Below are 23918 nucleotides of genomic sequence, written 5' to 3' on the forward strand. Positions count from 1 at the left end.
CTTCTGTGAATTAAACGTAGACAAGAAAGTTAATTCACATATTTTGTGTTTAATTAAAAAGAGCTGATCAAAAAGGTAGCAGAATATATCAAACTCTACTGCTGCCTCCCCCCCCCCCAGTTTATTTATTTTGAGGGAAACAGAGACAATGTGAGTAGGGGAGGGGCAGAGAGAGAGGGAGAGAGAATCCCAAGCAGGCTCTGCACTGGTAGCCTGACGTGGGGCTCGAACTCATGAAACTATGAGATCATGACCTGAGCCAAAACCAAGAGTTGGACGCTTAACCGACTGAGCCATCTAGGCTCTCCTCTATTGTTGCCTTAAAAAAAAAAAAAAAAGAAAGAAAGAAAGCTTATTTATTTATTCTAAGAGAGAGAGAAAGTGCAAGAGTGGGTGGGGGAGGAGGAGAGAGAGAGAGGGAGAGAATACCAAGCAGGCTCTGCATTGTCAGCAGAGCCCGATGTGGGGCTTGATCCCACAAACTGAGTTACCCAGGTGCCCCTCAAACTCCACTGCTGCCTTAACTTACTGTATCATACTACATCTCTTTCTTAAAACTATATAGGGTACATAATTTTACTCCTTAGTAGTCTTAGATGGCTTACAATTTTCTGAGCTACTGAAAGGTTATTATTTTTAAAATAAGGATTTTCTAATAATTCCAATTATTCTATTTATTATTCCACTGATTTATTGGTTGAAATATATTTATTTATAATATTTATATTTTGGGTAATCAACAAATAACATCTTTAAAAAACTGAAAACAACCCTTCTTTTTCATTCAGCTTTTTTCCTTGCAGAGGGAAGATAAATGAGCAAATGCAAGCTGGCTAAGCCAAGGGAAAAAGGTGGAGGAGAATAATTATACAAAGCAACAGTTCCACATGAATTCATGTTACAAACTTGAACTTATTAGTAAGATACTGCTTTGTATTTTGAAAAGACTGGAGAATTAGAAACACTTAAAAAATGAAAGAATTTGCTATCATGCTATTTAAAGCTAACTTTTCTTCTCTACTTCCCACTCTGCTACCACTATTAATCCATTGGAAATCTTAACAAAAACAGAAAATCCTCATCCAATCCTAATCAATAAAAACAAAATTCAAGAATAGAATAGTGGAATTTAATAGTGAGTTTGGTAACTTTGCATAACATCTGAAAGTATATATGTGAGGATACCTAAAATAGCATAGATGTATTAACTTATCTTTTTAGCCACAATATATACTTAAATCATAATATATACATTTTGAGGACAAATATTCAACTATACACATTTCAAAACCATTAACAAAATTTAATTGAAAGACAAACACAAGAGGTCAACAATGTATTCAAAACTGCAAACAATTACTTGACGTGAAACAGAACACAAACATTATTATTGCAAACATCACTGAAAATGAGTAAGACAAACAAAATTTCTGTAACATACACCAGGGAAAATGTCAACAGATACATTTTGTTTCTTATGCTATTAAAATTTGTTCTGTTCTATTAATATCTCCAAATATTTAATTCTCAATCTAATGTCTTCCAGGATTAATTCTAAGAAGCTGAAACTCAACTTTTCCAACAACAAGTCTAAAAGTTAAAAATTATATACATAAAATACTTATGTTACAGAAGAAGAAATTCTGACCTGGAGAGCATTCTAACCTTAGGATTAAAGGAGTAAAAAACCAAGGATTCCTAACCTTTTCCCCTTAACTTCCCCTACTCCATAAAAGCAAAGTCCTCAAACTGATTTTCACTCAAAAATAATGATGGCTGCCTACGATCTTCTAATTTCTGTTGGCTATGTGGTCTGACTTGAAAACACCTCAAAAGCCTAAAACTAACATTAATGTATAGAAAAATGAAGAATTATTAAAATATGGTATGACCTATACTGGTGTTCAAATCACAAAATGCTAACTGCTTATAATGGTTTTATAGAACTATCACTAAATCTTACCATAGCAATAGTAATAAAACATAATCATGCTGACAAAAAATAAAGATGCAATGATAGGAAAGAAAATGTTTAACATTTAAAAATTTAATGTTTTGTTACTTTTCATATATTCACCACAAATATTACTGTAAGGATATTAATAACTTACTACAGGCCAGGTACTTTGATAAGCACCAGAGACAAAGCCTGTATATGAACATTACATGCCAGAACTATGACAAAGTTAATCTGGTTGGTATTTTAGTAAACAAACAAAACAAAATAAAAATCAAAACACTAGTTATGTAGCTAATTTAATCTCAAAGGAATAAAATACAAAAAAGGTCACATTTAGTTTTTTAAGATTTTTTTTTTCTCAAGAGGAAAAACAAAATTCAAAGCTAGTAACTATGCATGCTATAGCAGGAAAAACACTTGACTGATTCTCCTGTAATCTTGGGCCTCGCCTTAGTTCTCATTAAATAAAAGTGGAAAAGTCACTTAATATCTCTGAGTCTTAGTTTCTTATGTAAAGCAAGGATATTACAAAAGAGGTAAGTTCCTTTCCACATCTGAAATTCCAAGCCAATTAGCAGCAGCATGAAGAAGTGAGCAACGCTCCTAACATTTAAGCACACAAAATAAATTCATAAATCCTTTAAAATATTTAATTAATGAGTCCCTTTTATGTACTGAATTAAAACTAAGAGAACATATTCAAAGTGCTTAAAAATGATTTGGTTTACACATATGCCCAAGAAGCCTTTCTTCAAGAGAATCTTAAAATGAAAAGTCTCGAAAGTAACAAAAACAGTTTAACATCCATCAAATTTTTTAATAATAGGAGGAAACAGAAGAATGAAAAATATGTTTTTGTCATGTTACATCTAGTCTTCCGTAAGTGTGACTGGGTGTGTTTAGATCTTCATCACAAAACCATCTTGAATGAAAACAACCACTAAAAAAATGAAGATGGCTAAGAAGACAAGTGTCTGGCTCACTTCCTTGAAACAAAAACATCTATTCTGTCAGAGGGAGTCACCAAGCCTAAATGCTAGTAACTGCCAATTACATCAGTTCATGTAGTTCTGAGCTGATACAGGTTATTTCACTTATTAATCTACTGAAGAGATGGTCACCAACTTGACAAGGTTAAAAGGCAAAACAAACAACTTTCAGCACTGGGCAAGATACATCAGCAGTTCTATTAGGACCTTTACACACCTGCGTCTCTCCCTGACCTCTGATGTGGAGGAGACAGTGCCAGCAGTAGTTGTAGTCAGGGTTGTGGTTGAGGCTGCAGCATTTACAACAGTTGGAGCAACAGGGATGGTCACTGCCGTAGGAACACTGTCCTTTTCTTTTTCAGTACTATCCTCAGCCCACAAACGATTTGAGGTACTATCGCATCATAAGCAGCAACACAAAAAGAGAAAAGGAAAACAGCTAAACAATGAAAGCACTTTCTAGCAGCTGAAACATGTGACTACAGGGATGGATTTTTTTAAAACATGAGGCAAGACATCTTTGAACTATGAACCAGAAGTCTCACCCAGAGCTGTCAAAGGGAGAAATTTACATTTTAAGCAGCCTGATTCAAGAAAAGTTAATAATTCAAGAACTTCGTTTTTCCCCAGACATGCATTAATTGCCTCTTTTTGGAACCAATTTTTGCTTGTAAATAATTTTAAAAGGTAAATGAAAAAATCCAGAGCCCCACAATCTTCTAAACAAAAATGCATGCACATACATAAGCACACAGTAGGCCTGAACACAAAATGTTATCTGTGACTCACCTGCTTTGTGTGCCTGTTGAGGAAGAACCCGTTGTAATCTTTGTAGTAGTGCTTGTGCTGGAAAGCAGGCTTTTCTGAAGCCCAGCTGCAGAGGTAACTGTTGGTGTTGATGTGGTGCTTGGAACACTAGAACTAATCAAATCATCTTGTCTTCTACCAAAGGAGCAACTGAAGGAAAGAGTCATATCTATATAGGATGTGTCTGTATGTGTAGTCTACAGTTAATGTCTATACATTACACAGATACACAAGGCTAGGAAAAATCTAAAAAACTGTGTTCCTAAATACACCACCGGCTCCAGCACCAAGAGTTGCATCTACAACTTGCTAGAGTCTAGATGATTTCACTAATTTGGTAGTGTATCATTTTACTGCCTCCCACCTCCCTGGACAGGACTCAAACATGTTCTGATCTGTTATTTTACGTTTCTGGAACTATTAACAGACCATATGGTCATGCCAGGCTGGGTCTGAGAAAAACACTTAGGTCTGGTTTTACTCAGGGAAAGTTAAGATCAACCTTTTTGAAGAAAAGTATTTTAGCAATGAGTCACATCCTTAGGAGTGACCCATGCCTATATTATAATTGCTCATCTTTTACTCTTCTTTTTGGTTGTTTTTAACAGAGAAAATATTTATGGTTTTTGTCCCCCCTCCTCTCCAATATGACATTACCAACATTTCAATTCAAGAAATTACCATCTCTCTGAGTTCTAAGAAAAGTGGAAACTTCCAGGTCACTAAATAATGCCCAGATCAATTAAGACACTGATCTATTTCAACTTCTCTAGTCAATTATATAAGGAGTTCCTTCTAAATATGCTACAATCTAAAAGATGCTTCCTAATATATCAAATCTAATTATACATAATATATATAAAAGTAAAAACAAATTTTCATCTACCTCTAAATATATATTCTGGACTTTTAAATGACGTTTTATTTAAACAATGAAAGCACGTATTTTCTTAATGATATTAAATTGAGGGCTCCAAACAAACTGCCTCATATTTTTATAAAAGAATGCATAAAAGTTACTTAAGAATTATATTACCTTTTATGGTAAGCTGATCCTTCATTAACTGAGCTATTCTTTTTGAGATCATCTTCCCATTTTCTTCTTGTATAGGAGCTACTCGTTCGTAAACTTGAGTCTCTGTGAATAGAGTATCTTTCAAATTCTGGTATATAATTTTAAAACAGGATTAAGAAAGCTGTCTATTAAAAAACATTAGTAGAAGCAGAAACTAGTAAAATCCCTTAAGAAAATGCTTTGGAATATTTATTAAGAAATGAAAGTAATTCCAGTTCTAAGATTCTATCCCTAAGGTATAATCCTAACTAGAGTGGGGAAAATTAAGATATTTACAGAAGTTTTACTTATGATCATAAAATACCAATTTAAATGTCCATATTTGGAGAGGGGAAATAGTTACTTAAACCTCAATAGACCTACTCTATGGAACATAATGCATTGAAGAAAACCAACGCTTACTGAAGATATGTATGAACACGTAAGACTACGTATGAGATGTGAGGTAAAAAAAAAAAAAAAAGAAAAAGTCAAGACACAAAACTGGATGTTATAACATGACTACAACTATATTTAAAAGTTCTCATACCCCATGTGCTGAAAATAGGAAGAAAGAAACTAAAATGTTGACAGTGATTAAGAGCTTTTTCTCCTTTCTTTTTCCTTTTCTGTAGGTTTCAACTATTTGGAGAGTCTGTACTAGATTAGTTTGTGACCTCATGTGGCACCACTGTCCCAACTACAATGTGTTTTGTTTTGATTTTGCCATTTCATGAATATACAAATCTGCATCTCCTCAGGACCTTCTATTTGGTGTTTTTCCCACAATCCATATATCCCATAGAGTTACAACAATGCTCATGTTTTCATTGTCATGCTAGGTAATAAAGATTTCATAGTAAAAACATAAAGCAAATCATAATGAATCCACCTGTTTTCTTTCTCTTCAATGTCAGATGTACTGGCTAGTCGTCTTGGTATTGTAGGTGCAACATATGCAAGCCTAGTTCCTTTACTATCTTTCTCCTACATAACAGGAAAAAAAATGAGTGAAAAATAAATCTGTGATTACAGGAACCGCTAAAAGTACTAAGGAAAGAGTATTCAACAATGTACAATTATACGATTACAATTATACAACCATAACAGTTTACTTTATAGTATTTCCATAGCTCCTACCTATACTCTTTAAAATTAATGTCTATTAATAGTTAAATACTTTAAGTGCCAGAGGACAGCCTGTTCAAACCGATTTTCTTTTCTTTCTCCTTTAATCTAGAATTAGACAATATTTTAATATAAGGAAAAAAATTCCTCATTTTAATGACTTTTTCTAACTTTCTATAACAGATTATGTAAGGTAATGCAGTATAATATAATAAAATATTCTTATTTTTTTCCAGAGAAATAAGGTCTCGAATATGGTTAACTGGTAAGTCCTAATTATTTACGCTATGTAAGTTATTCATTACTTTGATATAATGTTAAAATATTCCAAACAAAAAATACTTAAGTTATATTTATCCAAATCCAGTTGAGAGTGCAGGAGCAATGGTATGATACATTCCCACTGTACTGGCATCAAGTACTTGGAAAATAATTAGGCAATCAATTTATACAAAATAAAAAACTTTAAAATTACTTGATGAGAAATTCTATTTCTGATTTCTGACACAAAGAAACAAACACTTTAAATAGAGGGACGAAACTATATGAAAAAAAAGTACAAGCGCTGGAAATAAAGAAATAATCCAGCAATATAAAATATATCTGAATAAACTGCATACATTCTATTTGATATAATTTAATACTATCCTTCAAATACAGTTATTAAAACTACTGACTAAAAGGAGGTTGCTTTTGATGTAGCAGATATAAAACTGCAGATGCTAGATAAATGCAACTTACGAGTATAATTACATTCTAGAATAAATTCTAGAATAAATGCCCCCCAATATATTTTATTATAAACTGTCTAGTGGAATAAAGCATTTGTTTAATTAAGTATAGTTTCATAATTTATTTTTTGAGCAAATCTGATCTTCCCAGTACTTACAGAAGCATACTTCATTTTATTGCACTTAACAGATACTGTGGTTTTTACAATTTGCAATTTGTTGCAACCCTGCATCAAGCAAGTCTATCCAAGCCACTTTCCAACAGCATTTGCTCACTTTGTGTCTCTATGTCACATTTTGGTGATTCCCACAATATATCAAGCCTTTTCATTATTATCATATTTGTTACAGTGATTATAACTTGCTGAAAGCTCAAATTATGGTCAGCATATAAATATTTTTAAATTAAGGTATGTACATTTTCTTTAGACACAATGCTATTGTACACTTAGGAGGCTACAGCATAAATATATATACAATTTATGAGTATATATATGAGTATAAAATATACATAAAATTAGAGTGTATGTGGACATATATATATGTACATGTATATATGTGTGTGTGTGTGTGTGTGTGTGTGTGTGTGTGTGTGTGTGTGTGTGTATCCACACACATATACATACGGGAGAGAGAGGGAGGGCCTAAAAAGAGAGAGAATCTGAAGCAGGCTCCACACCCAGCACAGAGCCTGACGCGGGGATCAATCTCACAACCATGAGATCATGACCTAAGCCAAAATCAAGAGGTAGACGCTTAACTGACTGAGCCACCCAGGTGCCTTATATAAATATATTTCTTATATACAGTGGGAAACAAAAAATTCATTTGACTTGCTTTATTGCAGTGGTCTGGAGCCAAACCCACAATATCTCTGAGGTATGCCTATAATTCCATATTGACATTTGTTTAAGGTAGGTCTATTTGTATTATCATGTAAAATTCATTAAGTTAGGTGAATTAAGGGGCGCCTGGGTGGCGCAGTCGGTTAAGCGTCCGACTTCAGCCAGGTCACGATCTCACGGTCCGTGAGTTCGAGCCCCGCGTCAGGCTCTGGGCTGATGGCTCAGAGCCTGGAGCCTGTTTCCGATTCTGTGTCTCCCTCTCTCTCTGCCCCTCCCCCATTCCTGCTCTGTCTCTCTCTGTCCCAAAAATAAATAAACGTTGAAAAAAAAAAAAAAAAGTTAGGTGAATTAAGTTGATACACAAATTTAGTAATGACACAAAGTAGAAAATCTATCAGATTTCATGTTCCTGGAAAACAAATGATTAGAGTGTTGATAGAAACCAGATGATGAAATAAGTCACCTTTTCTTTATTATCCAAAGAGGAGGAGAGTCTGGGACTCGAAGCTGAACGTATAACACCTGCAGTGTCTTTTTCTTTCTGAGCCTCTTTAGATGCTGTGATTTCTGCAAGTGCGCCATAACTGCCAGTCTTTCTAAGTCCTAACCTCCAAGATGCAGGAGACTCGTCTTTTCTCTCTTCTTCTTTGGGAGAAATTTTTGTAGCTGAAGTTGGAAACTGTTATTTTATTTTTAAGGAAAAGAAAAAGTAATTATCAACACTGATCAATCCTTAAGCTGGAAATAACAAATTTACAGATAATATGTCTGAAATTATAGTTAATAGTTTCAGGAAAAACACTTTTACTAAGTAGGTTAATGTCTTAGTAAAAAATGTAAAGATCTAAAACTGGAAAAAAAAATAGAACTACCTTTCCAAAAGTTAGATTTAAGAAAACACACTCCACACTTTATAGCACACAGAAAATTATAATGCAAATACAGAGGACAGAAATGAGCACACCATAAGGACTTTAAAACCATGCATCTCTGGAACCAATATTCATATTAAACTTGTTATATTGTAACCTCATAAATCCTTGCACATAGGAATGCCTCACCATGGATTTTTCACCCTTATTGGGCACAAGAACAATGCCAGTTTTGCGCAAGCCCTGCCTCCATGATGCAGGATCTACTGATTCCACCACAGGCATGATAGGAGCAATGAAATCATACTAAAGCCAATTAAAATAAGACAGGTAAAGAGATAAAGATTGAAAGCACAAAACAAAAAAGGAAGTTATAAACAAAACATACTTTTTTCTGTTTAAAAGAATTTTGTAACAAAACCCAATAACTGGGTAATGATCCAATCTTAAAAGTAACTGGGAACAAATCTAATTTAGCATAAGAGAAAGAATCTGAAAGAATCTAATAAAGAAATTTCTAAAGCAATTAAAGGCATATGGAGCAAATATTATAGTACTTGAATGAACAGACTACTGTATTTGAATTTTATTTTTATTCATTTATATACTTGGGTTAAGAATTTTTTTTTAATCCAGCATAATCAACAAAAAGTAATAAATGATGTTATCTTCCGCTTAGAATATTTAATTCAGTATATTTTTAGTATCATAGCCTTAAACTTACTTTTTGATTTTACCACCAAATATTAATTTTAACATTTGAACTAAAAACTATTCTTTTGTACAAATATTTCATTTTCAAGGTTTCCAAGAGCCCTAAAAATGAAACATTTGTTGTCTTTAACTAGTTCATTTCATGAACTTCACTGTTTAAATATTTAACCACAGTTAAGAACAGATGGGTGAATATAGCAACTAACTAGTTGCTATAAGCATAGGATATGGGTAATAAAAAAAAAAAAGAAAAAACACTTTCTCCCATATTTATTGCCAAAGTTTGATATAATTAGCATTTCAGAGTGCCTGCTTGTTTAAGCACCCAGAATGTCAGAAGGCTACTTCATAGACAAAACTATTATGATGGTAAGATATCTCTGGTACTTCTAGTAAGTAATTCCTATCAATAAGTTCATAAATAGCCTCATGATATACAGTGCACTGAGGCATTCCAGGGATGCCAGAATAAAATCACAAGGGCGCTGTGGTATACTTTCAAGTTTTGAGAGAAAGCACAGTGACATCTGTTGGACACGGCACAAACTGCCACTGTTAACTTACTTGCACCTAACTATTTAGTAAATGAAACAAATACTTCTTTTGGCCAAGTGGCACTGTGAAAAAAATTAACAAAACATTAAAGGATTCCACTGCATCTCTGTAACATTTTATACAACAATACAGACACTGAGATGACCAGTTTTTGATTTCTGCGTCTAAACTCACAGGGACCATCCAAGAATAGAGATTGGCCAACTTTTCTGTAAAGGACCAGACTGTGAATTTTAGGCTTTGCAGACCACAGAGTCACTTTTGTAACTATTCATCCACAATGTTGTACAAAAGTAACCACAGGTAATACATGAGAATAAATGTGGCTGTGTTTCTAATAAAACTTATTTAGATATACTGACATTTAAGTTTGGGTTACAAAATATTCTTTTGATTTTTCCCCTCCAACCATTTAAAAATATTAAAACCTTGGGGTGCCTGGGTGGCTCAGTCGGTTAAGCATCCGACTTTGGCTCAGGTCATGATCTCACAGCTTGTGAGTTCAAGCCCCGCGTTAGGCTCTGTGCTGACAGCTCAGAGCCTAGAGCCTAGAGCCTAGAGCCTGGAGCCTGCTTGGGATTCTGTGTCTCCCTCACTCTCTCTGCCCCTCCCCCACTTGCTCTGTCTGTCTCTGTCTCTCTCTCTCAAAAATAAGTAAAAACAGGGGCGCCTGGGTGGCTCAGTCGGTTAAGCATCCGACTTCAGCTCAAGTCATGATCTTGCAGTCCGTGAGTTCGAGCCCCGCATCGGGCTCTGGGCTGATGGCTCAGAGCCTGGAGCCTGCTTCCCATTCTGTGTCTCCCTCTCTCTCTGTCCCTTCCCCATTCATATTCTGTCTCTCTCTGTCTCAAAAACAAATAAACGTTAAAAAAAATTAAAAAAAAATAAGTAAAAACATTTAGAAAAATTTTTAAAATATATATTAAAACCAGGGGTGCCTGGGTGGCTCAGTTAGTTAAGTAGCCGACTCTTGATTTCAGCTCAGGTCAAGATCTCACAGTTCCTGAGTTTGAGCCCCGCATCGAACTCTGCACTGACAGTGCAGATCCTGCTTGGGATTCTCTCTCTCCCTCCTCCTCTGCCCCTCCCCTGCTTGCACTCCGTCTCTCAAAATAAATTAAAAAAATATTTTTTTTTCAACGTTTATTTATTTTTGGGACAGAGAGAGACAGAGCATGAACAGGCGAGGGGCAGAGAGAGAGGGAGACACAGAATCAGAAACAGGCTCCAGGCTCTGAGCCATCAGCCCAGAGCCCGACGCGGGGCTCGAACTCACAGACCGCGAGATCGTGACCTGGCTGAAGTTGGACGCTTAACCGACTGCGCCACCCAGGCGCCCCATAAATTAAAAAAATATTAAAACCATTCTAACTTGCACAAAAACAAGTAATAGGCCAGTTTCACCAGACTACGGTTTGCTAATCCCTGCCTTGGAACCTCCCCAAAACTGGAAACAAAGTTACGCCTCCATGATAAAATAGATAACGTAACATTTACTGAATGTTATAAGAGAAGCTAACATTTAACAGATGTTTACTCCCGCCAGTCCCTAAACTAAGTGCTTCACAGGAGTTATCTCGTTTAATCCTTACAACCACCCACTGAAATACTATTAATACTGCTATTTTAGAGTTGAGAAAAATGAAGCAGTATTAGCAATTTAAAATGGACATTTCTTGCACTGTAATGACTGATCTACCCCCATTCTGCCTAGTATGAATTTGGATTTATTGGTTTATGTGTTTAAAAGTACCTTTCAATTTTACTTGGTCTGTAAATGAGTATCTCTGAAATATTCAACTATACCTATTCCCTGAAACTCTTCTTTTGGCTTTTGTAACAGGACACTGTTTTGACTTTCTTACTCTTTTGCCCACCCTCCTTCTTGGCCTTGTTGCTTTTGTCAGCACAGTCCTGCAACACAAGCATTTCAAGAGCCTGTTCTCAGATCTCTCATCTTCTCTTTCTACTTTCTTCTGAGGGCTGGGAACAGGGTCTTTTCTATTTCCTCAAGCTTAATATGAACTGTGCTCAGCTTATTTTCAAATTTATTATTTCTAGTTGAGTCTTATTCCTAAATTCCCAGTCCTAAATTTCTAATTACCTGGAGAATGGACCATCTAGAACTACAACTGGAACCTGAAACTCAACATACTTAAAATCAAACACCTTTATTTCCAAACTGGCTCTCCCTCAGTTCCCTAATTCTGTTAGTAGCACCAATAAATTTCTTCAATTCCCTGTTTGAAACTTCATAGCCATGTTAGACTTCTTCTCTGTCATCGTCCTTCATTTATAAATTAGCTGCCAAGTCTCTGAAACTCCTCTCCTTCTGAGGAGAAACTCTTCTCCTTCTAAGAACTGCCACTTCTCTAGTTTATTTTTTTATCATCTTGGGCAACTTCAATGATTTTCTAATACATCGTCTTTCAATTAGTCTCTCACCTTCAAATACACCTGTACGTTGCTACCAAAATTATATTCTATAAAGAATAATTCTTTCACGGCCTTGTTTAAACATCTTCTGATTCTCTACTATCCATCAAACTAAAAATGTTACCAGAGAAATGAAGACATTCCACAATTTGGCTTTACTATTCCTGTTTTACTTTGTGTATGTACTCTAGATATCAAACTAAACAATTTATTTTCCTGCAAAAGATTCTACATTGTCCCTACTTTGTTCACATTGTTTCTTTTTTTCCTTTCAGGAAACTGTATAAACTCTCCTGCTAGTTGAAATACTACTTACTCATTCAAGATCTCAAATGTTCTAATTTTATTACCTCAAATCAAATATGATCTCTTTCATTTTTAAACCATCATTCTGTATTTGTACACTTCTACTGGCATACTGCAATATACCACAGTACACAGTAGTTTTTTATTAAATTATTATTATACTTAATAATTGGATTCAATTAACCAAAGCCTTTAATTCCAAGAAAATTCTGAATTTTTACCATCTAGTAAAGTAAATACAGTTTACCCTATCAGAATTTATGTGCATACAACAAAGTAGGCAATCTTTTTCTGAGATCCCAAACAATATTTATTTTTTAAGTTTTTTATTTTATTTACTTTGAGAGAGAGAGAGACAGAGAGAGAGAGAGAGCAAGCAGGGAGGAGGGCGGGGGAGAGAGACAGAGAGAGAGAAAATCTCAAGCAGGCTCCATACTCAGCACGGAGCCCGATACAGGGCTCAAACTCATGAACCATGAGATCACGACCTGAGCCGAAATTAACAGCTGGATGCTTAACTGACCAAGACGCACATAGGAGCCCCAACCAAAAATATTTATTTTGACAAAAGAGGGGTATATAAACTTACTGTTACAATTTTAAAGATTAGAGATGCTTGAGTGGCTCAGCTGGTTGAGCATCTGACTTTGGCTCAGGTCAGGATCTCACAGTTCATAGGTTTGGGCCCACACTGGGCTCACTGCTGTCAGTGCTGAGCCTGCTTTGGATCCTATTCCCTTCCCTCTATATCCCTCCCCCACTCGCACTCTCTCTCAAAAATAAAAATACTAAACAATTTTTTAAAGATTACTTATTTTTAAAAATAATCTCTACACCTATCGTGGGGTTTGAATTCATGAACCCAAGATCAAGTCCATGCTCTCCCAACTGAGCCAGCCAGGCACCCCTACTGTTAAAATTTTAAATCATAAAACCAAACTGATGGTATTATAGAAAACATCTCCACAAATCATAAGCCTGATCTTACTGCTACAGAAATATTCTTTAATTTTAGCTGAAGAGTTAAGAACTTAAGGGAAAATCATTTAAAGCAAATATATCTATGTTTCTCTGTAGCTGCCACCCTGAGTTGTTAGAAAATATAAGTGATATTTAATACTGCTTTAGAGCTTCTGTTTTGTGATCTATTGCTTACCATGAGTGTATGAGTGTGTATTTATATATAGTTTATGCAATGGTGGAGAAAACAAAACTTAGCATACCTCTGTGCAAATATCAAAAGCAGAGTAGTGAGTGAGAATCTAAAAATAGAATTCTTAACTGCAAAATCTTTTAAGATGCATTTACAGATTAACAATTCATCTAAGGCAATTCATCTGTTAGGTCTCTAAGTTACAAGAAAATTCCTGAAACCAACTTAGAAACATTAAAATGCTAAATCAACATTACAAAGTATCACTGAACAAAATAAAAGGCTTTAAAAAGTCATACAAAATAAATAAGATTGCTCCATCCATTAAAATAATACTTCAAATTTTCTGTATACCACAACTTTGTTGATTTGAATAAAATTTGGCTACAAAACTCTTAAGGTTTTAAGACTGAAACAATATAATCTTCCAAGTAAGTTATGATGCTTGAAATTGAGAATAAAGTGGAGTTTCTAAATATGCAAATCATAGAAAACACTTGTTATTAGATCAATTTAATTACAGAATCAGAAGTAATTCTGAACAAGGATTTTTATAGCAAAGAGGTTAATCTAACAGATATTAAGAGCAATTAAGTTATTAAATTTGGGGCTATGCTTGAGAAAAATATAGTTGATTGAAAGAAGTCCACTGTAATTGTTTGACTATAGCAGGAAAGAGACTGCTTAGCTAAATACTCAAAAGAATGAGAGCCAGTTTTTCTTGGCCAGATATTTCAGAGGGATGGAGCTTCTTGCGAACTTCTGATAATCCTATAGCTTTAACAGATAATAAATCAAAAAAGCTAAAGTTTGGTAATCACTGAAGAAGTATAGAAGAACTCTAGAATTAAATAAAGTTTAGTTAAAGCAGCCTATGTTGACTCCAGTTATACCATGATAATCATCTTGAAAATTCTGCAGAGAGACTGCCCCTGAAAAATTTCATTTTTAAGCATACATAATTATGATCTTATGAACATGAGTTCTACCTAACTTCAAGAAGCCCTCAGCTCTGGAATACAGAAGGTAAGATAAATCATTCATATAGTTTCCTGATATTCAAACTGTACCAGTGAAATCCATGCATTTCTACTACTATGAACCCACAATACCAATTTCCTTAGGAAGAGTTTTAGAAGAGGATCATTACTAGCGGTATGGATTTTCTCTAGTTTATTATTCTAAAGGGTTCACATTTTGATCACTTGAAGCCAAATCCAAAGTTAGCAATACTGACAACATAATAGAAACACTATGGGAATTTAAAATCAAACCCACCCAAACCAAATAATGTCAGATAAGCAACAAAATAAGAAGTCCAAAGGCACAGACATGACAGTTAAATACAATGTACAATCCCTCAGGGGACCCTTGATTTCAAGAAAAAACAAACAGAAAAACATTAGTAGGAGGACAACTGAAAAAATCTTCACTATGGTTTGTATATAATGATCACAGATCAGAGTATTATATCAAAGTTAAATATCTTAAATAGGATCATTTTAGTATGGGAATGAAGGATAATGCTTTTGTATTTAGGAGATACATATTCAAGTATTTAGGGGTAAAGTGTTATATTGATTGCACTCAATTCTTAAATGTTTCCACAAAAAAGTGTGTGTATATGTGTGCATATGTGTGTGTGTGTGTATGTAAACAGAGAGGGAAATGAATACGCTCATTAAAGACAAGTAAGGGTTGGTGGGGAGAAGCCTTTAAAAAGAGAGAGCAGTGGTAAAAAAAAAACCAAAAACAAAAAAAAAAAACCCACAAAATAAAACAAAACCTGTAATCTTTAATTTGGGTCAAATGAAGTACAGGTTCTGGAGTAGCAGGGAAAAGCAAAATCTTTAAAAATATCAACAAACTAGTTGGAAAGCACTGTTTGGTGGAGAAAAGGAAGCAAAAGGACAGAGCCCACGTGGAGAACAGAATAAAGGAGAAGAGGAAGAAATGAAACTAACATTGTGGGAGTACTTTGTCACTAGCCAGGCTCTCTCTCAACCAACACTTACAATGCTAACTTACTCTTTTGTTTTTGTTTTGTCTTTCTTTCCCCTGACAGATAAGAAGACAGTAACTTGCTTAAGGTCCTTACAATTAATAAAGGGGGAGAGGGGTTCAGGTGTGGATCTCTGCTTTGTCTGACATCAGAGATCATGCTCTTAATGGCATATCATACTTGCAAATCTAGTGCTCTGTAGAGTTAGAAAATCTAGATTCCATGTAAGAAACACAACAGATGAGGGGCACCTGGGTGGCTCAGTTGGTTGCGCATCTGACTTGGCTCAGGGCATGATCTCGAGGTTCGAGAGTTTGGGCCCCACTTTGGGCTCTGTGATGATAGCTCAGGGCCTGGAGCCTGCTTCAGATTCTGTGTCTCCCTCTCTCTCTGTCCCTCCCCTGCTTGTGCTCTCTCAAAAAGAAATAAACATAAAAAAAAAAAAAAAATTAAAAAAAAAAAAAAGAAAGAAACACAACAGATGAACAAGGGGAAGGGAAGGAAAAATAAGATAAAAACAGAGGGAGGCAAACCATAAGAAACTCTTAACTACAAAGAACAAACTGAGGGTTGTTGGAGGGGAGGTAGGTGCGGGGCGGGGGAGGGGGGTGGGTGGGCTAAATCGATGATGGGCATTAAGGAGGGCACTTGTTGGTATGCACACGGGGTGTTATACGGAAGTGATGAATCACTGGGTTCTATTCCTGAAACCAATACTGTACTGAGTGTTAACTAACTTGAATTTAAATAAAAACAAAACTAAACAAAAAGGAAAATCTAGATTCTAGCTCTGTCCTTGACTTGTGGTAGTATTTTTTGTGCTTAACTCACACACATGTGAAATTAACAAAATGTACCTTTACTTATCAACAGGGATGAAGGATACAAAACCCATGTTTCTCAAAAATTCAGTACAGATAAAAAATACAAAGCCATTAGTTTTTATGTGCAAACTAATACTTTAAAAATTATATTAAAAAAAAAGAATGTAATATAGTTCAAAGAAAATCTCAAGTCAAATTAAAAAGGAAAAATACATTCTTGTTCTAAACTTTACTTTTGGAATAAAGTATACAAATTTAAGAATTGTCTTAATGCTTTAGTACTTAAACAGAATAGATGTATTTTTAGCAAACAAAAATTTGGCTTACCTTTTTAATAGGTGACGTAGGTGTGGCCTGACCAGATGACACAGGTGTTGTAACAGCTACAGGAGCTGCTTGTGTACTAGATGTATTGGCATTAGTTACAGAAGCCATAGGTTTTGTCTTATCTATCACAAAAACACAAAAAAACATGGAGTCAAGAGTTGGTATGGACTACTTCAATGTCTAGATAAACAGTATTTTATATTCATTTTTGCTTAAGGTTTTGATAATTCAAGTCTTTTACCATTTTTATCCCTTTTAACAAGTGAATTTTTTCAAGGAGTTCCTAGAAATGCCTCAATATGTATGCTGAAATACATAACAGAACATGATGACAAACAACAAAGCTTCTAAGAATAAAAAGCAAAAACGGAATCTGACTTTTGTACTTTTAACACTAAAAATATAAAAAAAAAATTAAGTTGAATGCATGAATACAGTGTAAGTATAAAGATTAAGTACATAAAATATTAAGTGTAAGTAAAAAGATTACAAGAGCTATGCAATTTTTCTAATACATCTACAATTTACCTTGCTTATTTAAAACTCATAGTTCCTCTTTATTCCAAGAAATTTAAAAACTGCTTTTTGTCAATAATCAGCTTATTTTCCTGTCAAATAGTATGCATAAGTGTCATAAGGTGCATGCCTGCTCACCACTAAAAAGTCTACACTTAAATGAGAATATCAGTTGAATTAAGATTTAAATCTCTTTTCACAATGTATTGAGACAATTTCTCAACGTTTATTTATTTTTGGGACAGAGAGAGACAGAGCATGAACAGGGGAGGGGCAGAGAGAGAAGGAGACACAGAATCGGAAACAGGCTCCAGGCTCCGAGCCATCAGCCCAGAGCCTGACGCGGGGCTCGAACTCACAGACCGCGAGATCGTGACCTGGCTGAAGTCGGACGCTTAACCGACTGCGCCACCCAGGCGCCCCTGTATTGAGACAATTTCTAATTAACAATGAATTACTTAGAAAAAGATTTTTGAAAATTTAATGAAAATCAATCTGATGCTAGAAAAAATTCAGACTGAATTTGAAAAATTTACCTATAAATTTAAATCTATAAATTAACAGTAATTTATAAATGGGGCAGAAAGGTTTACTTTTCAAATGGTCAAAGATCATTTATCTAGTTTTAAAGTATTTCTTTAGTTTCAAAATGGGGGAGGACAGGTGGTATTCTACACTTTTGGGAAGAAGTATAGTACATACTTTAAAACCCTAAGAGATACTCATTTTCATTATACCTCTCTTCCTCCTTTAGGTCACTTTTCCAAAATAATTTTCTACCTTATCATTATTTTATGCTGTTACACTTTATAAGTAGACAATATTAAAATATTCTTATCTTTAGGGCAAGTATAAACTTTCACTAAATAGTTCTGATTTGTATTGATTCATTCAATTCTATTTGTGACTAAGAAAATATCCACAAGAGGTTAATAGGGTGAAAAGCATCATATTTCAAACTATACCAAAGGACAAGACTAAAGTGACACATTTAAAAATCACTAAAGTCTTAGCTTTTTGAATAAAGTGAATGAGCTAAACTCAGTCTCATAAACTTTATTCTCAATGCTAAACAATACCTCTTTATTCAACAGAAGCCAAGCCTATTCGGCATAGTTAAGTACAAATCATGCATAATCTATTAGACCATCATCCTGGAAAACAGTCCACCTAACAGGAGAGTAACTCAACAAATATTTATCAAATGTTTCCATATTTCAAGTGCTAGGTACTGGGTCCTTAAGTTACTGTCCTACGTACTGGGGATATATCAGTTGATGAAAAAACCAAGTATCTTAACTGCATAGAGCTTACAGTCTAGTAGGAAGAATAAATAATAAACAAGATAAAAATTCAATGATTTTTTTTCTCCTTTTCTCTTTTGGTTTAAAAATTTGCTTTCCGATTAGTTAAATCTACACATGAAAGTTAAAATGTATATACATGTATGTAAACATTTAGCCTTCATTTAAGAATAATAATGAAACAAACCTCAAGTGCCCACCATCCAACTTAATATTATTAATATTGTTAAAGTCCTTCTATAATTTGATTTCATTGAAGAATAAAAGTGTCAAGTTCTAGAGGAAAACAAACAAACCAACCTGAAAGCAAAAATATGCTTCCCTCCTCATTCCCTCAACTACCTCTAAAATTTATAAATCATTTGGAAGGAAATTAAACTTTTGGTTGAGTTCCTAATTTCAGCTGATTTATGAGGAAAATAACACTCATAAAAAACAAACTCAGTAAATTTATGAAAGAAAATTCAGCAAAATAGTTATTTTACATCAAATAGTTTCTCAAGGAAATAACCTTACAAAAAAGTAGAAAAAGAAATAGTTTAGAAATTGTCAAATCAAGCTGTAGCTCTACAGGGAAATGACTGCTTTCTGAAGCTTGCCAAATAAAGTATGATAAAACCTTGTTGATATTAAAAGAGTGAGACAGAGCAAACCATACAGCATTTACAAGGATTAATTCTTGAGATAGAGTCAAATTTTCCTGGCACAACCAACCACTAGCAACAGGAAGAACAAAATTATGATAATACAATACTTCAGAGGGATATTTAAAGTTAGTTCAGTGAGAAACTGAGCAGAGAGTGATTGGTATGCTTAAACTCCAAACGTAGAATACAATGCAATTTGATGGCAATTAGTTCTATTTATAGTTACAAAATAGTACAGTTTAAAGAACTATCCGGATCATCTGGTCTAATTCTTATTTTACAAGAAAGAAAATTTCAACCAAAAGAGGTCAGACTTGCTTGTTAATGGCAAGACTGGCCTAAATCTGAAGTCCTGTTTGTTTTAAATAGTTCCCCAATGTCCAACACGGAACAGTAAATTGTATAGAAGGGGCCAATTAAGAATGTATTAGATAACAAAACCGCAGAAATTCCTGTGAGATGCTTGGATTCTTGAATTCTACTATGTAAATAGTAATAGACCTCACACATTACTTAAAAGATCTGCGTGCTAGTTCTAGTTTTCTTGTGCATATGTACATATACTTAGTTTTGTAATGATGAATTTTACTACATTGGGGGCCAAAGCAGATCTCAAAGGGGGTAGATTAACCGTATAAAAATAACTTTAAAACTTGTGAAATATCTGAGTGAATTTAAATATAAATGATGTCATTTCATTTCCTAGTTTTCATAAAATAAGGGAAACAGAACAAATTTAACTGAAATGGTATTAAGTAAGCATTTATATTGATCATATTTAAACTAGTAGAGTTGAATTTTATAAAATTATTATGCAAAGCTAGCATTTATTATGAAGCACTCTTATAGAGTATCCATATAAAGTATTATTTTCCTATTTTTATGGAGAAATCTAAGATTAAATAAGTTAACCACAAATACAATTACACTCATGAATCAGCCTGTGTTCTTAAACACTGTGCATGCCCATTCTCATATAATTTACTTTTATAATTAGAAACATTTTAATTAGCAGGTTATAAAAATGAATTATAATACTCAGTGATTACCTGTTGCTTTAGTTTCCAATTTTACCCAGACTGTCACCAAGGCAAAAGATATGCTGACTCACCTGACCAGCAATATGACAGCAATAAATTTAAAAATTATATACCTGGGGAATAGAATCTAGCCATTTATATAACTAAAAAACTCTTTGTGTATTACCAAAAAATAATTTTCCTGTAGGATTAGTAAATTTCAAAAAAAAAAAAAAAAAGGAATTTAAAACAAACAAATGGAGCACCTGTATGGCTCAGTTGGTTAAGTGTCTGACTTCAGCTCAGGTCATGATTTCTCAATTTGTGAGTTTGAGCCCCACGTCAGGATCTGTGCTGACAACCTGGAACCTGCTTCAGATTCTGTTATTTCCCTTTCTCTCTGCCCCTCCCCTGATTGCATTTTGTGTGTGTGTGTGTGTCTCTCTCTCTCTCTCAAAAATAAACATTAAAAATAACTAAATAAATAAGACACACACACTACCTGGCGACAAAGCTGGCCTTTATCTGCTTAGCAACATTTTGGTTTTTTGTTTTTTTAATTTTTTTAGTGTTTATTTTTTTCAGAGAGAGAGACAGAGACAGAGACGGAGACGGAGAGACAGAAAGACAGAGCACAAGCAGAGGAGGTGCAGAGAGAGAGGGAGGTGCAGAGAGAGAGGGAGGCACAGAATGTGAAGCAGGCTTCAGGCTTTGAGCTGTCAGCACAGAGCTGGATGCAGGGCTCGAACCCACAGACTGGGAGATCATGACCTGAGCCAGTCAGCGGCTTAACCGACTGAGCCACCCAGGTGCCCTGCAACATTTTGCTTTTAATGAGACAAAGGTAATCAGTATCTTCTTTGACATGTGTTTATTTAGTAAACTTTAGCTTCCCACATTTTCTCAGAGGAAATATTTTGCTCAGTGAGTAAAAATAAAATGATCTAAAACTGTTATTTTGTCTAGAGGAAATATAAGGAACCCAAGAAATTTTAGGGCTTTAATTTGTATTTACCGATGATGACCATTAGGTCCTGATAATGAGAATTCTTCCTGGTTTTTTTTTTTTTTTTTTTTAACGTTTATTTATTATTGAGAGACAGAGAGAGACAGAGCATGAGCATGGAGGGGCAGAGAGGGGGGAGACACAGACTCTGAAGCAGGTTCCAGGCTCTGAGCTGCAAGCACAGAGCCTGACGCGGGGCTCGAACTCACCAACCGCAACATCATGACCTGAGCTGAAGTTGGACGCTTAACCGACTAAGCCACCCAGGCGCCCCGATAATTTTTTCTTTGATCAAAACATCTTAATGGAAATGGAATATTTTGTGTGTGATAAATTTACAGGTTAAAACGGCAGGTTATACAACTCAAATATGGCAATACTGGAATTTCATGGTGCTCAGAAGATTTGATTGATTAGCTGATGCAGAGTAAGTCATTATTTATTATGCAGAGTAAGTTATTATTTATTATTATAAAAGCATCTGGTAATTACTTCTGAATGTGTCAGTGTGTAAAAATAGACTGGAAGATAAAATGAAAATACTCAAGATAGTGACTGACTTTGGAAAGAAAGGAAAGGGAAGTAGATTAGGGCTCTTGGTTAAAGACAACTGTAACTTTTTAAATTTTATTAAAAGAAAAATTTGAAGCAAATATAACAGTCAATAGCTGTTCATTCTTGGTAGTTGGAATATGAAGGTATACTTTCCTGTATCTTCAAAATTTCTCTAAACAAAGCAAATCTCCCCACATCCCATAGGAAACTATCTTGATTCAGTCTCAGCTTTCTAAAGCTTTACTCTCGTTTAGGGAATATTTGGGAAGATATCAGGACCAGCTTTCTGGACTTTTGGGCCTCAGAAAAGTATCAGGAGCATTAGTTAATTGTTGGGAACCCATTTACACCCTACCTGCACCATCCTAAGGAAATCTTCACCTTCTTCAAATCTAAAAATACAGGTCAGCAAAAAAACAAAACAAAACATAGAGGCGAGTAAGGGCCTCCAGGTTTTAGACAATAAATTCACAACCATACTCAAGTTTTTAACACTCCCTGAAAGGTAATTTACTGGCTTCTCAGGTATCTGAACAAGTAGCAAGTCAATCAGAAAAGCTACAAAATTAAAGCCTGATCTTACCCTACTTTACAGTGCATCAAAATTCATGGAAAATCCAGTTACGCTTCAAATTTTACCTGTTTCAGCTTCTGATTCTGAGTCGTCTTCCTCATCTTCTTCACTAGAGCAGCTAGACTCATCTTTCTTTCCTTCTTCTTCATCATCAACTTTTTCTTGTTCCAAAGATTCAATACGGGATGCATTTTTCTCTGGCTCAATAATCAATGTCTCTTTGCTGTGCAAAGAAAACAGCTTTCAAATGAGTATAAACACAAAAAGCCAAATACGTTAATTTTTCTCAGATCCACAAAGTCTAATAATCACGTTCATGGCCATGATGCCAATTCATTCATGACATTAACAAAAGTGACTTTAATATTTTACTTACTTTTTAAAGGTCTTCTGTGACTGATTATTGTCCATATTGGCTGTTGATTCAATTAATGGAGATTTCTTCTCCCGTTTTTCACTATGGAGCTTTATAAAAGTTATGCAAAGGAAAATAAGAATAGTATTAAAATAGTATTAATGAGTAAAATACAGAATTTAAAATAAAGTAGTTTTTCAAACATGAAACAAACCCAAAACAAATAAAAGATTTAAGTTTTAACTGGAAAAAAAGGAGGGGAGGGAAGGCAGCTTGGATAAATAAAAAGGACTAGATAGTTAAAAAGCTACGTGAAGAACAAAGTTGAATTTTTTAGATCTCTCCACTGTTAGATCACTGAAAAAGTCAGGCTCCATCAGCCACTTAATATGCCTGATGATATTTTACTTAAAAATGTTTCCTACTTACATAACTTCTTCAATATCTAGGGCCTATTTTAGAAATCTGAGATTTTCTTCTAAGCAAACTTTGTTATGAAATTACAAAAACATGTTATTCTTGAGTAGATACATTACAGAAGTATTCATTTTGTGAAAGGGAGATAAGAGAAATGGGAATAAGCAATACAAAAGACTGAACACTACCACTATTCCTTTACTCTTTTTCACTGTCATTTAGTTTGACTGACAGGACTAACTTAAACCAAAAGCATAAAACATCACAAAAATACTTTGTCTGAAAGTTAAGGCTTTAGAAGAATTCTAATTAGAAGAATTCACTAATAGAGATAATATTTAGATATTCATCAAACATACCAGATTTTGTTTCTTTTGCAACTCTTCCAAATATCCTAAAATATCTTCATCTGCTACATCAAATGCTGTCTGGCCCTAGGTAGGAAACAAAGAGGATTGGTAATGGTAAAAAGTCAACAAACTATAAAACACCTCTGGTTGACTCTGTATAATTATACAGAAAAGTTAGAAAACATTTGTTACATATGTAGTTTGTTATGTATGTAGTAATACAACAGCATATGACTTAACAGAGATGTATGAGAAACCCATGTGAGAGAAAAGCAGCTGATACACCACCCCTTACTTTTGGTAACAGCTTTACTGAGATATGACTCACCATACAGTCATTTAAAGTGTAAAATTCAACTGTTTTTAGCATTCACAGAATGTTACAACCTTCACCATAATCAATTTTAGAATATTTTCATCATCCTGAAATGACCTCCTTACTTTTCTCATCCCTCTTCCCAGCCTTCCAGCC

General features: G+C 34.5%; 1 protein-coding gene across 6 annotated transcripts in view; it reads right to left on the bottom strand.

The window, feature by feature from the left end:
- PPP1R12A (protein phosphatase 1 regulatory subunit 12A) overlaps window positions 1–23918 on the bottom strand; it is a 163618-nt gene that overhangs the window by 41971 nt on the left and 97729 nt on the right. For 3 of the 6 annotated variants that reach the window (XR_003970477.1, XM_030323292.1, XM_030323297.1), the window contains exons 6-14: window positions 23456–23530; window positions 22701–22789; window positions 22390–22547; window positions 16704–16825; window positions 7978–8193; window positions 5703–5797; window positions 4793–4894; window positions 3739–3906; window positions 3167–3343 (exon numbers count right to left, since the gene is read on the bottom strand). Coding sequence is in view for 5 of the 6 variants with exons in the window: in XM_030323292.1 (XP_030179152.1) it covers window positions 3167–3343; window positions 3739–3906; window positions 4793–4894; window positions 5703–5797; window positions 7978–8193; window positions 16704–16825; window positions 22390–22547; window positions 22701–22789; window positions 23456–23530 (1202 nt within the window). In the remaining variant the exon portion in view is untranslated. The remainder of the gene's footprint in view (window positions 1–3166; window positions 3344–3738; window positions 3907–4792; window positions 4895–5702; window positions 5798–7977; window positions 8194–16703; window positions 16826–22389; window positions 22548–22700; window positions 22790–23455; window positions 23531–23918) is intronic. The other 3 variants (XM_030323293.1, XM_030323294.1, XM_030323296.1) reach the window with 3 other exon arrangements.

The sequence above is a fragment of the Lynx canadensis genome, chromosome B4 (assembly GCF_007474595.2).
Source record: "Lynx canadensis isolate LIC74 chromosome B4, mLynCan4.pri.v2, whole genome shotgun sequence".
In the NCBI taxonomy this organism is placed as follows: domain Eukaryota; kingdom Metazoa; phylum Chordata; class Mammalia; order Carnivora; family Felidae; genus Lynx; species Lynx canadensis.